Consider the following 18,411-nt stretch of genomic DNA (forward strand, 5'->3'; position numbering starts at 1 on the left):
GCCCCCGACGCTCGCGCGCAGGTGACAGCTGGGCCCCGCCGGCCGCGCGCCCGGGGGACGTGGAGCGCGCTTGCCCCTCCCCCGGCCCCGGCTGTCCCGTGGCGTCGCCTGTCGGCCGCGCGGTCCCCTCCGCTGCCGCCCCCGGGGGCCGATGCGAGTGGGAGGCGTGGGAGACAACGTCTGACTCCCCGGCCCCTGTCGCAGCTTTGCGGCCCCGCGCCATCGCGGCTCCGGCCACAGGATGCAGAATGTGATCAACACGGTGAAGGGAAAGGCTCTGGAAGTGGCCGAGTACCTAACCCCGGTCCTCAAGGTAAGCCGACGGTGTTGCCAGGGGCTGCGGGCGCAGGCTAACCCTGCACACATCGCGGGAGAAGTCTGTTCCCGGCGGCACGGTTGGGGAGGGTGTAACGGTGGGACACCGGGTCAAGTGGTGCCCCTTGTCCCTAGGCTGGAGCTTACTGGCTCCCCCCGGTTAAACTTGAGCGACTCCGCCTGCTGTGCCTCTGCAGCTGGGTGCTTCTTATCGGAATGGAGATGGGGGCAACAATCTAGGGACTTTGAATCCTGACATCCGTAGTGCTTTCAGCAGGGAATTAGGTTATCTTTTAAGAAAATGAAGAGTTTGGTATCCAATGACTTGCCACATTTTCTTCCAAGTTTCTTAGAACGTTTTAACTATCAGGTCACCTGAGGTCTTTTACCTTTCAGAGGAACCCAGTGAATTGTAACATTAGTAACTTTGAGACAAACTAGAGTAAAATTTGTTTCCCAAGCTTTAAAGTGGTAGTAACTAGTTATTAATCCTGTACTTAAGTGATCCTAAGGACCAGTTCAGCATTCCTGAATATGTAATTTTTCCGTGTTGGAAACAGTACATTTTCAGAGGAAAAGCAATAGATTACCTGTAAGCACAGATTGAAGTAGTTACTTTCAAAGGTAAATGTCCAGAGCTGCATTCAAAGTTTTCTTACAACTTCTGGGGTACATGTTTTTGTTGTATCTTGTTTGTGTATCTGTGAAAAGTAAGCAATAATAGTAAATGAGTGGCAGATATTTGCTTAGTTTCCGTTTTTGTTTAGTTTTAAACGTTCAGTTAGAATTTATTGATCTTATTGCCAGATGAAATAATTTGATAGACTAAGAGTATGCAGTTTTGTTCTCTACTTGACAGAGTGGGAATGTTTAATCTTTACCTTCCCTTTTTAAATTAAAAAAAATTATTTTATGCGTATGAGTGTTTTGCCTGCATGTTTGTAACTGCACCCTTGTGCAAAGCCCACAGAGGCCACAGAGGATGTGGGATCTCCTGGAACTGGAGTTAAGGTACAAATGGTTGTTAGTCACCGAGTGGGTGCTGGGAATCAAACCTGGATACTCTCTGCAAGAGCAGTCAGTAGTCTTTAACTACTGAGCCATCTCTCCAACCCCACCTTTTTAAATAATTAAAAATGGAAAATGATTTTGTCATTGCAATCAAATGCTTCTATTGCATGTTTATTGTCTTTAGAATATTGTATCTGCCTAGGTATCTTCTCTCTCTTTCTTTCTTTTTTATTTTTATTTATTTTCTTTTTTGGGGGGCTTTTTGAGACAGGGTCTCACTATTGCCCCAGCTGGCCTGGAACTCGCTGTGTAGACCAGGCTGGCCTGGAACTCACAGAGATTGGCCCACCTCTGCCTCCTGAGTGCTGGAATTAAAGTCGTGGGACACCACACCTGGCTAGATAACTGCATTTTAACAGTGAAGGATTGTTAACACCTTTTAAGTTTCTGGGAGAGAGCATGTAAAACAGTTCCCTAATAGAATATATTATTAGCCTGGTGTGGTGGGTGGATCTTGTGAGTTCGAGTTCGAGACCAGCCTGGTAGGTAGCTGGGGCTTCAGGGAAACTGTTTCAAAAAAAAAAAAAAAAGAATATGTAACAACTAGTTTAGAAACCAGCTATATTTTATTGAATTTGTAATGTAGAATTGTTTTGAAGAATCACTTGTTCACCAATCTGAAATGAAAATGTTAGAATTTCAGTATATATATTAAATATATTTTTAGTATAAAAGAAAGCAGTCACTTCTGGGTTGACCATTGGTTAGCAGAGAGAATTATTACAGATTCCTGCCAGGTGAAGAACTGCAACAGAGAAAAAAGGGAATCCCCAGGAAGAAATGATGGTCTTCTCTTAGGAAGTCACAGTTTAGAAAGCCATATTTTGTTTAGATGACATCATGCAGTGACTCCAGAATCTTCATAGTGGTCATTTGGGGGGAGGGGGGCTGATCATGGAGGTCCCAGTCTCATTTACAACTCTTTCCTAATTGCTTTGGCATAAGCCAACTTAGTTTAAATAACTGCTCCGTCAGTCAGTCTCTTCCTGCTAGGATTTTGTTTCTTTTGCTCCCTCAGCCTGAAATGCTTTTCCCCTAGGTTTGAGCCTTTGTCTTATCATTCATTTTATTTATTTATATTTTTACTTAGTTGTTCAGAAGTTCACACATAGACATACATTGTATTTTGATCGTATCCACCCCCACATCTTCCTCTAGCTTCTCTCAGATCACACCTCTCCCAACTTCATTTCTTTTTTTTTGTTGTTGTTCTTTTTTAAATCCTCGGAGTTCAGTTAGTGTTCCCCCATCTCGGGGGCCATCCATTGTAGCATGGAAGCTTACTAGGGGCCACCGTCCTGAAGAAAAGTGACTTGTTCTCACCAGCAACCATTAACTGCAGGAAGAGGAGGAGGACTGCTTCTAATCTTTTGGACTTAACAGGTCCATTGCACTCATGAACTTGCAGAGTCTGTGGTTACCTACGTAAGACCTGCACAACATCAGGCCGGTCAAAATTCCAGCATGGGTAGGGCAGGGCCTCACCAAGCCCCATCCCTAACTGAGGAGTTATTTTATTACTGATGGCCATCTCGCCTCTATCACCTGGTATTTTCCTTAATTATTTTTCTTCATGGTGTGGTGTTTCTTACCATTTGATTTTTCTTCCTCAATTAAAATTTAACTTGTTTTGAGGGCAAAGATGAGTTTGATCTGTTTTTCAGGCCTATATCCCATTGCCTCATAGTGGTAGCATATAGTGGTAAATGTTTTTTAAATAAATAATGTTAATAAATGGCTCTTTTTAATTTTGTAGACCACTACAAAATCCTATAACTGAAACTTAGGGAGAAAAAAATTAAGTTAGTAGCATCCCTGCTTCAGAGGAGAGAATACTGTTTTAAAATCTTAATGATTGCTGGGCATTGTGATGTTGATGCATCTCATAAAAATCCAGTATTCGGAGAGCCTGAGGCAAGAGAATTATGAGTTACACACCAGCCTGGCCTACATAAGAGGACCCTGTTGAAAGGAAAATTTTAAAAATTCATGGCGGAGCTGAGAATAGTGGGAAATATTAAATGATTTCTATCTTTGGGTTCTAATATTTGTTTAAATAAAACATTGCCTGCATTACAGGGATGTAAAATAATTTATAGAGTTATTGTAATCTGAACATCAAAGTATGTTTTCTTAACAGCTTTGTTTTATTATTGCACTGATCAACCTGTACTGTAATTATTTTCATTTTCATGTAACTCACTGTATTTACACCTATATAGCTTTGTAGTCAGGTAACAGTGCTGTTATACATAATTTTTTGTGTGTATTCTTCCTTGTCTATGAGACTTCTGGGCAAATAGTTGTTGTCCTCCTCTTCCCCAACTTTTTTTTTTTTTAATTGACTACAAAGAATACTAATTTTATTCTTTTTGCTCTATTTAGGAATCAAAATTTAAGGAAACAGGTGTGATCACCCCAGAAGAGGTGGGTGTTGCAATCTTCTGAAGCCTTTGTATTTTACAGATATTTTAGACTGGATGGGTTATCTTCTTTGTTAAAAAAAAAAAACAGTTGAACTTTTTGAGTGAAATTTTGTTTTGGTAATTATAATCGTTACAGAAGAGAAATTCCACTTTCCCTGGAAGACAACAGTAACGTCTCAGTTTGCCACTTCTCTTGTTTTTGTATAGTTCATCTTTGTTTAGAAACGAAGGCTTGAGACGGAATGAAAAGCTTTGCTATGTTCACTTGTCCTTTACTCCTTTGTGTTAGACTGAGCTGTGCAGTGGACTCTAGTGTTTGCTTTGTCTTGGGTCTGTCCTCACCAAAAGTATATTTTTGTGACCTTCCCATTTTGAAACTAAGTTCAGTGCTTTAATGTGATTTTTCTCTTAATGTTCAGCTTAAATATTACATACTTGACACTGATTTTATTTCAGGATGTTTTCACTTTATGTCAGAACTTGTGGTTATTTTCCCCACTGGTTAAACTGTACTGAATATTTTTCATAGGGTTATGTTTTGAGGAATCATTTCACTTGTCCACCAAGTCTTTATTATAAGAGTTCTCATTCATTTTGGTAGTTTGCTCTGGGAGAACTTTGTCCTGGAGACTTCAGTTTTATGATAGTTATGGTTGGATCAGACTTACCATGTTCTTAATAAAAAGCAAAGAATTTATTTAAGCTTGATTTCCAATTTACACGGAAAGTATTCATTGGCAATATAATAGTTTTCATTGATGCAACATTGTGAAGTAAAACTATGTTGTATGATGAGGCTGTATCTGTGGCTGTAAATTAGGTGATATTAAACCAAAGAATTAACTGATTTTTCAGTTTTCAGTTATGATGAACCCTCTTCAGACCCAGTTCTTTCTAAGTTCTAAGAATGGCTTGCTGATTTTTTTCCCTCTAAAACTGCCTTCATTTTTTAAAAACCATTTTATTTCTTACTTTTATTTTATGTGTGTGAGTGTATTGCCTGCATGTATATAAAGTGCACCTGTGTTGTGCTATGCCCACAGAGGTGAGAAGAGGGTGCTGGATTCCCTGGAACTGGAATTACCAATGGTTGTCAGCTGTCATGTGGGCGCTGGGAATTGAACACTGGTCTTCTGCAAGACCAGCTGGTGCTCTTAAGAATGGCTGAGCCATTTCAGCCCCTAAAACTGCTTTCATTTAATGAAGACACTGGGAGGTTTGGAAAGAGCCCAGGAGACCTGCTTTCTGAACCCATCTCTAATTTCTCCTAATTTAGGCAAATCCAGGCCAAACCACATATTTCCCCATCTATAAAATGAGGAGTTTGGGATAGACATTTCTTGAAAGGACTGTTTTGCTTTGGGTGTTATGAGTTTCTACTTCAAATGCCAAAATGAAAGTTAGTTTTGTTCTTCAGGGTTTTAGTAATTTTTTTCCCAAATGCATGCCTGGTTTAGACATGGCCCTTTAAGTATCTGAAATCTAGAGCAGAGATGAGAGCATACTGTTCTTGCAGTCTTTGGCTTTGTCTCTACTGTGTGAAAATAAGTAATGGTTAAATGAAGTTAGAGATCCAAATCTGTGGTGGTTAGGTCCAATTAAATGTTTCAAAATGGGAATTCATCCTAACATGAATAACTTACACTCAATAATCTCTGAGTTATGAATTTCCCCTTTTTTCAAAAAAAAATCTAAGGCCAAATTAAGCTAATTGGATATCAAGCATGTAATGCTGGGTTGGGAGAGAACATAATTATAGGATTGAGTTAGATTAGAATGAGCCGGAGGAAGAAAATGGGAAGGTGTGACTTGCTTGGGATAAATATGGTATACTGCACTCAGCTGTTAATTTGTTTCTTCTTACTGTTTCTGAGCTCTTACCTGACAATTTCTAACTCCCCTTTTTCCCCCACTGAGAAATGTAAAAGTATTTATGTTTTAAAAAAATGGTACAATTCTATGTTTTTTTAAAGTAGCTTATTTTATAGTTTTTTATGAATTTTTAATAGTTATTACTTAAGGGGCTGTTAGGTAAAATTAGTGTCTTGTGGCTTGAGGGCAATATACTTAAATAATTTTTACTTTTAATCATTTCTTTGGGTTGCATTTTGTGAAATTGCTTCTTTACTAGTGATAAATTACTTGTTGTTAACCACTGAGCTAAAAGTAGCGTCTGGTTGTAAATGCTTCAAATCGAAGGATAGGGGCTATTGTTTTTATTTGGGGATTTGTCCTTATCTAACCAGTTTAAATAACAGAAAGATTGCTTTAGATGAAAGAAGAAAAACAGTTTCTGTTGGGAAATACAGTTGCTACATCTTATCTTGCTGTATCAAGTAAACTAGGTTATTCTCAGAATGCATATTTGATAAAATTTCTGCCCTCAAGTGAAAGTAGACTTTTAGTTAGATATACTTTGTCAAAAAGGAATTAAGAAGACTAAATAAATTTTTTTACTATGTAATAAACCCATAAGTCACACCAAGTTTTAAGTCAGAGCTGTTTGTTGTGAAATAAAAGCATTGGGAAAGTACAGTGTATTCTTAGCAGGCTTGCATTTTCTACTTTTAAGAAAAGTGAGAACCGTGTCCTTTAGTAAGATCACCTTATATCCACATAAACAAGAAATTCCTGAAATATTAAATTGATTTTCCTGAAACTTGTAAGTTTTTCTCCCATTGTCAGGCACTATGTTTCCTTCAATAATGATTATAAGTGTGGTGAAGTTTTCAAAACATTGGTCATTATTGAAATTAAAAAAAAAAAAAGAGTGCTGGAGGATACAGCTTATCCACAGGGTCCTTACCATGCCCAAGGCCCCAAGTTTGATCCCTAGCACCACCACCAAAACACAAAACATTAGTTAAAAATCATGTAAGAGGAAGAAGAACCCTATATTGTGATTTGATGAAGTAGGTTTATATCAAAGGTAGTTTTTCAAAGATTTTCATTGAATTTTTAGTCATTAGCAAAACTATATTTAATTAACTATGACACAGATTTTGACATTTTAAATCTGTTGCCTTTTAGTAATTTCATACCTTGTTTTGAGCATGATTTGGTGATTAAAATTGAATTAAAATAATAATTTTTCTTCTAAAATGGAGTTTTTATAGATGCTAGAGTTTAATAATTGAAAATAAATCTTCAGGGTGGTGTTACTTACATTTTAATTGATTATTAAGTATCAATCTTACCCAGCGTGATTAATTTGGTATTTTGTCACTTTGTATTGATACTCAATTTTTTTTTTTTGCTTTTTTCCTCTTTCTTGCAAACTCTCAATAGTTTGTGGCAGCTGGAGATCACTTAGTCCACCACTGTCCAACATGGCAATGGTAAGTAATTTCAAGTGCAAAGCAAGAGGTAAAAGGGGCGTGGCTTCAAAATGGTGGCAGTTTGTAGACTAGGCCAGTGTATGAAAGTTAGACTGGCAAGGTTAGCCTTCTTTGTTAGATTTTCTATTAAGTGGCACCCTAGTGATAGTCCAAGGAAAATAAAGACAGAAAATGATATGATACACATTTTATTTTGCTCTGTTAACACAAAGGGTGGACATATTTAATCATTTACTTCCTTTACTAAAATTTCCTTTGTACTTTCTGATCTTATGGTTCCTTAAAAATATATGTTCTGGAGTTTAATAAATTTGATGTTTCTATTTTCAAGTTAAATAATTTTGAACATTTTAATGATAAAACAGATTTTTGTGAAGTTTTATGTTCTTTAAAATATAGTGTGTTAAAAATAATATTTTTTTAAAAAAGGAGGGGCTGGAGAGATGGCTCAGTAGTTGAAAACTGGCTGTTCTTGCAGAAGACCCAGGTTCAAATCCCAGTACCCACATGGCAGCAAACAACTGTCCTTAACTCCAGTTCCAGGGCATCTGACAACCACCTCTGTCCTCCACGGGCATTGCATGACACGGGTGCACTTACCTGCATGCAGGCAATACACATAAAATAAAATATTTTTAAAAATAAATAAAATATAGTGTACAGTGTTCTTAACCACTGAGCCATCTTTCCTGCCCCCTAGTGTACAAACGTTTAAAATTAAAGATTATGCACCGTCTGTATTAATTAGCAAGAAGTAAAAGTCTCATGATGCCAGTTAAAGCATTGACTGTGACTGCCCATAATGGATTATAGATGTAAATTCTTTTCCATTTAACTTTTCTTTTAAATACTAAAGTCATTTAATACAAAATGTTTTAAAATATATTCAGTTTTATTACTTTTAAGCACTAATGGGGTAAAAAGTCTCCTTCAAAGTGATCTCAGCAAGGCGGAACTGTTTTAGGCTAGAATTACCTATGATTAATCATCTGTTTTCATGTAGCTGCTTCAACCTGTTAGATCCCTTTTTTTTGTTGTTATTCTTTTCAAGTATACTTAAAAGGTGCAGTTGTAATTGGGGTTCTTGAATGAGAAGGTTGTAATTACTAGTGTTTACCTAATTAGCTAAATAATTACTTAAAAGTGTTTTATTTATTTATTTGGTCTTTTTGAGACAGGGTCTCCCTGTAGCTCCCTGGTCACTATGTAGACCAGACTGGCCTTGAACTCAGAGAGATCTGCATGTCTCTGCCTCCCAAGTGCTGGGATTAAAGGTGTGCGCCACCACTCTTGGCTTTACCTAAATGTATTTTAAATCAGACATTATCAGCTTTCTTTTCTTTGTTTAGTTCTGTTCTAAATTTAAAGCAATTAAGTTCACGTTGTAGAACTATTCTGATTTAAAAAGTATGTGTGTCTGTTTGTCTAAATTAGGTTTTACATGCATACATTATACATACCTTCGTGTAATGTGGGGGCTTGTATATCTGGGCAGTATCTTTTCAGTACTATTAGTAGTTTAGAGTTCTTGTTAGCGTGTTTGGACATGCACATGTCCCGGCTGCATGTGGCCATCACAGGACAGCTGGCTTGCAAAGGCTTAGTTCTGTCATTCCACCATGTGGGTCCCAGGCATTGGACTCAGGTTGTCATATTTGGCAGGAGGTGCCCTTATCCACTGAGGCATCTCACTAGCCCTTATTTTTATGGATTGTCATTGTACTGTTAACTGAGAGTTCAGTCATACCCTGTGCCAGTGCCCACACCTCTGGCTGGATTGCCGAGGCCAAGTAACGATTTTAAATTAATGGTAGAAACAGATTATTTCCATGCTAATATGTTCATGAGCAAGTGTTATCATGAACTTACTTTAACTTCTTCCCTCAGAACTTCAAGCACTGCCATGTTATTATTGAATTTGATAGTTGAGATTATTTCAAAGATTTGGCGGCTGTCAAATGATATTCCTGTCTTTATCTTCTTGTTCTCAAATCTGTGGGATTCAAATTTAAAATGAAGCTTGAAATGGCAGCAAAATTTCAAGAATGCACAAAACATGACACTTCAGTTCTGGTCAACAGAACTTGTCCACAGAAGAATCTGAATTAAATTCTTAATGAGAGATTCCAGAATATTTTGGAACTGTTAACAGTTGGGTCTGATCTGCAGAAGGAGTTCTTTAAGAGTAGGAGTCTGGAATCGCTTGGCTTGATCCTGACTCCTCAGCCTTCTGATTTTGTGACTGAACAACCTGACTCCTTTCAACTTCAGTTTCCTTTTCTGTAAAGTAGAAATATTATCATTTCTTAACCTTTTAGAGTTTTAAGAATTTATCAATAATAGCACATGTTAACAGCTGTAACTCCTATATTTAAATCCCATACTAGTGGGGTGAGTGGGATTTTTTTGTTGTTGTTGTTTGCTTAAGATTTATTGTTGTCAATATCAGTAGTAATCCAAATATCTTTTATCTTTTAGTTCTAATTTTAAACATTGGTAAGAGGAGCTATTTAAAAAATATTAGTTATAGTCATTGTACAAAGTGATGGGTTTCCTAAAGAAATTTTGATTCAGATAGACCAAATTCAGCCCCTACCATGATACTCTCTTTAACCCCCATCCTCCACCTAGAGGAAGAGGGATTTTTACCTACCACCTACTCTGTATGGAATGTCATAGATTTTTTTGTTCCTTAGGGTAATCTCAGGAGGAACAGGACTTTGAGATTAATAGTCTCAAAGGAGATTATACAGTGAGGCCTAGCTCAGTAAAAGGTAGCATTTTCTTTTTGTTTAGAGGCAAGTACAATGGTTTCTTAATTCTATTATTCTACTTATTTTTTGTCTAATACTGAATATAAATTCTCTTATGTCTATATCTCTTAATAGATTTTCATTTTATTGTATGCTTTTCTATGCCCTGACACATAACTGTTAATGGCAAACTTTGAATCAATCCTAAAACAATCTTCCCAGGGTGCAGATTTTGTAGTTGTGAGATTTACATGTGCTATCTTATGTTACATATTTGATTTTTAAAATATATTTTGTATTTTGGTGCTTTTCCATGTTTTTAAAGGGCTACGGGGGAAGAATTGAAAGTGAAGGCATACCTACCAACAGGGAAACAATTTTTGGTAACCAAAAATGGTAAGAATTGTATCATTGTATACATTAGTAGATTTTGCACAATATGAATATAACAACAACCACTTGTTTACACTGACTGATTGTAATTTTGACTAAAGCTATGCCAAAAACTTTTCATAGACAGAAATTTGGGAATTTAATGAAGCTCTGGGTTTCGTATCCCTGCAGTATTTTTCCTTCATTGATTTTGATTTTTATCTCTTTTTATTTCTTTTTAGCAAAGAGTTCTAATTTTCAAGATATGGTGGAAAAGAGATTCTAAGAAAACTTAGATTTCTCTTAATTTTTTTTAAGTTGACTTCATTATAATAGTCATTTTAACTACTTGATGTTAATCCTTTTCCGATGTAGCTTTACATGGAAAATGAAATAGATACCACCTTTGATTTGTAAAAAGATCAAAGTTAGCTAGGTGTGGTGTTTCAAGCCTTTAATCCCAGCAACCAGGAAGCAAAGGCAGGTGAATCTCTATGAGTTCAAGGCCAATCTGGTCTACAAAGTGAGTTTTGGGCCAGGCCAGCTGGGGGCTACAGAGAGACCCTGTCCCAAAAAGACCAAAAAAAAAAAAAAAAAAAAAAGTAAAGATTTTATTTTCCATTGTTCCATCAAATGTTTGTCTGCAGACTCAAATTACTTTTATATATGTATATGAATGTTTTGCCTGTATGTATGTAAGTGCACCCATGCATTCAGTGCCCATGGAGGCCAGAGGAGAATGTTGGATCCTCTGGAACTAGATACAGTTACAGAGGTGGTTGTTAGCGGCAGTGTAGGTGCTGGACATTGAACCCAGCTCCTCTGCAAAAGTAGCCAGTACTCCTTTATTTTATGTGTATGGGTGTATTGCCTGCATGTTTCTAAGTGCACCCCTGTTGTGCAATGCCTGAGGGGGTCAGAGAAGGTGTTGGATCCCCTAGAACTGGAGTCACGAAAGGTTGTTATCTGCCATGTGAGTGCTGGGAATCAAACTCAGGCCCTCTGCAAGAGCAGACAGTGCTCTTAATCACTGAGTCATCTCACCAGCCCAGCAGCCAGTACCCTTAATGGCTGTCCCATCTCCATCCCCACAAAAATGTTTTTGAAACAGATGGTGCCTTACTTATGGTATTAATTTTTTAGGATTTAAGACATTTAAAAAATAGGATAGTCTCAAAATAATAACATAGCAATACATTGACTTTTATTCTAATTTAGTCCACACTGCAAAAGGAAAACTATTTAAAAAGCAGCAGTTTTACCAGACATGGTGTCATGCGCCTATTGTCTGAGAACCTAGGTGGATAGTGGCAGAAATATCTCAGGTTTGAGGCCAGATGGGCTATATAGTGAGTTCAAGGCCAGCCTGAACTATAAAAAGACTGTTTCAAAAAAAAAAAAAAAAAAAAAAGTCAAGGGTTGGGGATCTAGCTCCATGGGAGAGGACTTGCCCAGCCCATGGCCCTGAGTTTGATGTACACCAGCACAAAGCAAGCAAACAAACAAAATACCATCAGTTTTTTTTTTAACTTTCCTATAATGTATTTAGTATTGATAATTTATATCTTAAATAATCAGGAAATTAATAGTTTGTTGACTATTAATGTTTATACTTTGTGATGTCAATTTTAGGCTTATAAAATAATAATACTTGTTCATTGATAACATTTGGTATTTGAAAATTTTGGCACCAGTGTTATATAAGGAAGTAAAATTAGCTATTGAATTTTAATGTTTTATGTCTTGTAAATAATTTAAATATGAATTATGAAATTTATTTTGGCAGTTACCTTAACCTTGCAATTCAGAGGTCACCTCTACCACCTCTGAGTATGACAGGTGGTATTTTCATGTTCTGAAACTAAAGCCATTAGTGTGAAGATTTATTAGTTCGAAGTTGAGCAGTGTCATCTGGCCTCAGCCAACTGTTCTTCAGAGACTGTTATGGTACAGGAATACTGAGACTACTCACCAGAGCCTTTCTACTTGTCTTGTGATAAAGCTGCTCAGGGAAGGATTAATGTGAACAAATAATTATGTATCTGTGGGATGAATGTAACTCTTATTAAATTATCTCTCTCATTAGAAGTGAAATAGGCTCCCTTAATATCTTGGTGGTATTGATTAAGTTTTGAGATTATTAGTAGTGGATTTTGAACTGGTAATTATATTTGCCATTTTTTTTTATAGTGCCATGCTACAAACGATGCAAGCAGATGGAGTATTCAGATGAATTGGAAGCTATCATCGAAGAAGATGATGGCGATGGGGGATGGGTAGATACATACCACAACACAGGTAAGAGGAATACAGAATAACATATTTAGTGTATTTTAAACTTTTTTTCATAATGTCTAGCAGTCTTGATTTTTAGAAACTGACACATAAGGCACTGGTGTGCCCATAGATTTCAGCCTGAGAGAAGCAGAAACTGCTGCTGCAGTTTGCAAATAGTAATGTTGGTTCTTTATTTACAATTGAGGAAAAAAATAAAGCCAATAGAAGTACTTATGCTGCATACTACATTGTTGCTGGATTATGTGTTCCACTGTGGCAGAAAGTGTACTGTACTCATTTATTTCACGTAAGAGAACTGGTATGAGAAACAGTTAATAATATTTAAGTAAAAGAAATTTGTAAGTACTAAAAGCTCTGTAAAGGTAGAGATTAATTGTAGAATTCTCAGTATCTGTTGTAGTGCTTTCTATTAAAGTTGTGTAATAAATATTTATTTAAAAAGTTGAATTTTTATTTATTTTTTATTTTATGTGTACGAGTGTTATGCCTGCATGTAGGTAAGTGCACCCATGTTGTGCAGTGCCTGCGGAGGACAGAGGAGGCTGTCGGATGCCCCAGAACTGGAGTTACAGACAGTTGTTAGCTGCCATGTGGGTGCTGAGATTCGAACCCAGGTTTTCTGCAAGAACAGTCACTGTTCTTAACCACTGAGCCAGCTCTCCAGCCCCCAAAATTTGAATTTTTTACAAAAACAGTAAATAGAAAGTTGAATTTAAGTGTTTTGTAAATATTTACATGTTATCTGAAACCCTGAGTATACATTATTCAGTCATAAAAACCTGTACTGCCACTATGTGTTTATTTATTGAGACAGGATTTGTTCCAGGTATCCTGGAACTCAGTATGTAGACCAGGCTGGCCTTGATCTCACAGAGATCTGCCTGCCTTCCGAGTGCTGGAATTAAAGGCTTGTGCTACCACGTCTGGCCCATTTAAAATTTTTTTTATAATTTTTAATTGAATTTTTGTGTATGTGATACAGAACATCTTAATCATCTTTATACCTCCTCCCCATTGGTACCCTCCTATAGCCCCCATCCCACTGGAACTCATACATTCTGTCATCTGTATTTTAGGTTTTTTTATTGTGTTTGAGTGTTATGCCTACATGTGTGCACTGGTGTTGTACATTGCCCACAGAGGCCAGTAGAGGGTGTCAGATCCCTTGGAACTGGCATTATGGATGGTTGTTAGCTGCCATGTGGGTGCTGGGATCACCTTCTCTTACCTTGCTGATTAATGCTGTTAGACATTTTTTTTCTTTCTTTTTTCTTTTTTTTTTTTTTGCCCCTGATCTTTCTAAAATCTTTAAGTGCTTTTCATTAATTTTCTAATGCCTGGAAAATAAAGGTCCCACATTGGTAGTAATTGCCTGTTGACTGACTAGAACAGTTGTTTATAGCACTGTCTGCTATGAAAAGTTGTAGTTACTAGTTTTATTTCACAATCATTATTCTAGTCTCCAGGAACCTGTTTATAGGGTCATAATACACAGAGCTAAATAGGTATTAGTGCGGTTGGATTGACAAAACTCCACAGAAACTGGATTTAACAGCTTAAAAAAAAGTTTGCGTAAAGGTACAGGACAACTAGCATCATTTTCACATATGGAAAATAACATAGTATTGTACTTCAATTCATGTATTGCATATAATAAATTCTAATGTTTATTAGAGATACCTGTAGCGTTTCAGCTTTAAACCATATTTTATTGATAAAGCAGCTCTTCCAACTGGCTTCAAAGGCCAACTCCCCTTCATCTCTTTTCTTTTCTAGATTTCTGTGTGTTTTGTTTTGTATGGGCCATTGTATTAGTCATACTTCTCCAGAGAAACAAAACCAATAGGGTGGTGTGTATATTGATACAACTTAAAGGATAGATGTGAACAGAGCTTGATACCATACTAGAGGACAACCATGAGATAAGAATTAGTAAAAGAAAATGACTTTATTTACAGTTTTGTCTAGACCTGGGAGAGGAAAAGGAATTTCTTTGCCTTTCCGGTATAATTAACTTTTTTTTCCCAGCCCCAGCCAGCCTGGAACTTGCTATGTAGACCAGGCTGGCCTCAAACTCAGAGATCCACCTCCCTCTGCCTCCCATGTGTTGGGATTAAAGGCGTGCACCACCATGCCCTTTCATGAAGTCTCTTCTTCCTCCTTTAGACCCAGGGCTTCAGCTTCTCTCTCCAGGTTAGGAGCTCCTGGGAAAAATTTAATTTTGTAGGGGCCATACTTTCAAGGTCACTGTTACATTGTGATTTATTTTAAGGAACTGATTTGTGTGATTTCATAGGTTGATGTATTAGTTACTTTTCCGTTGCTGTGATAGAAGCACCATGACCAAGGGAACTTATGAAAGGAAGAGTTTATTTAGCTTATGGTTCCAAAGGGGCAAGAGTCCATCATGTGGGGAGGCTTGGTGGCCGAGGTGGCTGGAGAAGGAGTGGAAGCTAAGCTTTTACATTTTCAAGCAGGCACAGGAAGCAAGAGAGCAACTCAAGATCTAGCAAGGCTTAAGAACTCAACTAAGCCCACCCCCAGTGACAGGTTTTCTCCAGCATGGCCACACCTTCTAAGACCTCCCTGAACAGTGTCACCAACTGGGGACAAAATGTCCAAATACTTGGAGCCTATGGGGGAACATTTTCATTCAAACCACCACAGTTGACACATGACTTTTGCAGGGTATGTGCAGCAGGTGGGAGAATCAAGGAAGGGTCGATGTTTCAGACAGTCTGTAGACTTTCATTCTTCTCTTCTATCCTTTGATTTGATGTGGTCTACCTACATTTTGAAAGATGATATGCTCTACTAAATATTGGATTAAGTATTTATTCATTATCTCACAAAAATACTTCCACCACAACCTCTAGTTTTTGACCAAGTATCTGAGTATTACAATCCTAACTAGGTTGACAGAATAAAGCATCACAGCTCTTGAGTGTTAATTACCTTTATCAGGATCTTGTGAGCTTTCCTTTTCTCTGTCAGTTGTGCCATTCTTTTTCCCATATTTTTTAAGTGAGTATTCACTATTTTGATACAATATAGCCTGATACTATTTAGATCCTTTCCCCTCTCCACAACTCCCCCCACTGCCCTCCTCCCAATTTAATATACTGTCATACATAATATGCCTTATAGAGTGATTTGTATCCACAAATGTCCTTCAGTGTGGGTCCCTCCTCTGGGCCCACCAAGAATCCCATCCTTATAAGACAACTTTCATTCCCCCTTCCTGTCTTTAGGCTGTCAGATGCCTAAAGTTCTTTAGGTTGGATTGGGACTTCTTGCCCTCTTATGTCTATGCTGGGAATTTGTCTGGTTTGAGCTTTCATGGGACTTGTGCATGCTGTCTGTATTGCTGTGAGTTCATATGAGTAACTGACCAGCTGTCTGAAGACTCTTTCTTTGTGGTCATCCACCCACTCTGGTCTTATAATCTTTTTGCCTTCTCTTCCACAATGATTCCTGAGACTTGGGAGGCAGAGGGTTGAAATACGTGAAAATTCTGTGTTGATGGCCATCTGCTGCATAAGGAATCTTCCTTGTAGAGAGTTAAGAGATGAATTCATCCTGTGAGTAGAGGTTACATTGAAGATGTGTCATTAATTGTTCTCTGTGTTTGACCACTTCTGGAACTTTAATAGTCTTCATCTATAAAAGGAAGCTTCTTTGATGAAAGGTGAAAGGTACACTTGTCCCAGCTAATCATGTGCTGTTAGGCAGCCTCAGCGTGATGGGGCCAAGGCCCAAAGGAAAGCCGATAGGATTTTCTTTTTTAACATTTTTTTTCTTTAATAACCACATGATTAGAAGAAGCATTTCATTACAGCTTTAATATATTCAGTAACAATTTCCAGAGCAAGGATATATCTCTTTCGAAAGTGGCTGTAAAATTTAGGTTCACAGTTGAATTAATATGGTTATACAATATTGAACGTGATATAAACCCTGTAAGACATAGAATTGAATGAGTTTTTACCCTTTAAAGAAGATCTCCATTTCATTTTCTAATATGCTGTTTCCTACATTTTTAATGCTACTAATACTTAGATGTTTGCAAATGTCTTTAATCATAAAGTCATCGGGTAGATTTCAATGGTAACGTTTATCACCTCTACTAATTAACATGAAGTAAATTTTTATCCTTCCTCTTCAAATACATTTTTTTAATTTAATTTTTTTTTGTGTGTGTGTATATCATACAGAACATCCCACACAGTCTTATGCATCTGTATACCCACTTCCCAAATGGCACCTTCCCATAGCCTCCCCCGTCTCACACACTAGCGCCCATATACTCTGTCACCCCTGTTACTGTCCGCTGTGTTGTCAGCACCCCCAGCCATTCCCCAGTGCTTGTCCATCTGATGAATCTAGTCAGCCTATCTAGAGATCCTTGTTTTAGGAAGATCAGCTGTTCCTCAGTTAGCAGCAATCAGTTGTCAATATTCCTTTAAAAAAGATTGAGGACTTTTGTTCATTTTCCCAGTTTTATGCTGGGTTACTGTCTGGGAGTCATTTGGACAACCCTAGCCAATAACTCAAAGGAAGGTATCTCCTGTCTGGGATTGTTTCTTGTTATGTAGCCTTTAGCTATACATATGGACTCTTAAAAAATTATATTGACCCCATTAATCCTTGTCAAGGTCCTGCTCGACCATGGCTGGTGTCTCCTGGAAGCATGGAGGAAATGTTTCCTCTGTGTTGACCCTCCTCCTTGTAGACTGGACACTGGTTCAGGTCCATCTGGTGGGGTCTCCACTGCCTCCCTGATCAAGAGGACAGCTGACTCACCACAGTTACAGGACATTTTGAGAGATGCTCATAGGCCCCTGGAACTTAGTCGACCTAGGAGGGAAAGGAGCAAAAACTGTCCTTTATGTCCCTCTGTCCAAATTAGTATAGGCCTCATAGTATGGCTGTTAAACATCCATGAACGTTAGTTCCCTGGTCTGGTACTTTTAATTACTATGTGCCATGTAGATAGAGCTTGGGCAAAAACCAAACGCTCTCAGATCAACCTTGCCTAGATATATTATAATTTGTCAGTAGGTTGTTGGACAAATATGGTTCCCTCTGGTTTTTTAAAACTAGCTAGGCATTATCTCTCACATTGTCTAACCCTTCGCCCATGGTTTTCCCATTTAGGGTGCCCCCCGTTTTTCCCATTTCTCCCTTACGACCCTTCTCCTGTGATCGTACTTCTCTTGAGCGCTTTCTTTCCCTTTACCCCCTAGACTCCTTGTATAACCTCCCCCCCTTAAAATAACTGCATTTTTATCTATATCTCCCTTATTAACACCTGTTTTCTACTGTTCATCTATTTCGGATTCTTTCTTTTCCTTTACCTCCCTAGTTCCTTTTCATTATCCTGCTTCATGTAGTTATGTCTGTATACATAATCACTTATCAGGATTTTTGCTAGGATCCACATATGAGGGAGAACATACGTCTTTTTTTGTTGTTGTTGTTTTTGTTTGTTTGTTTGTTTGTTTGTTTTGCCCTATCACAAAGATTTTTCTCCTATGTTTGTTTGTTGTTTTAAGTTTGATGCAGGCCTATTTAACCTGTGGTATGCACTTGTTGCTGGTTTCTCCCATTCTCTAGGTGTTCTCTTCACTTCCTTGGTTTCTTTTGATGTACAGAAGCTTTTTAGTTTAATGAAGTCCCATTTGTTGATTCTTGACCTTGTTTCCTGGGCAGTTGATGTCTGTTTTAGAAAATCCTTTCCTATATCTATATCTTGGAGGTTATTGCCAATGTTTTCTTCTAACAGTTTCAGAGTTTCAAGTTTCACATTGAGGTCTTTGATCTATTTGGAGTTGACTT

The 18,411-nt window shown here is 37.7% G+C and overlaps 1 protein-coding gene across 1 annotated transcript in view; it reads left to right on the forward strand.

Moving 5' to 3' along the window:
* Window positions 1–18,411, forward strand: part of Atg3 (autophagy related 3) — a 41,879-nt gene that overhangs the window by 503 nt on the left and 22,965 nt on the right. The window contains exons 2-6 of the mRNA XM_008846999.3: window positions 205–313; window positions 3,772–3,813; window positions 7,101–7,150; window positions 10,229–10,299; window positions 12,466–12,573. Coding sequence (XP_008845221.1) covers window positions 205–313; window positions 3,772–3,813; window positions 7,101–7,150; window positions 10,229–10,299; window positions 12,466–12,573 — 380 coding nt within the window. The remainder of the gene's footprint in view (window positions 1–204; window positions 314–3,771; window positions 3,814–7,100; window positions 7,151–10,228; window positions 10,300–12,465; window positions 12,574–18,411) is intronic.

This window comes from Nannospalax galili, unplaced genomic scaffold (assembly GCF_000622305.1).
Source record: "Nannospalax galili isolate Female #2095 unplaced genomic scaffold, S.galili_v1.0 scaffold743, whole genome shotgun sequence".
NCBI lineage: Eukaryota > Metazoa > Chordata > Mammalia > Rodentia > Spalacidae > Nannospalax > Nannospalax galili.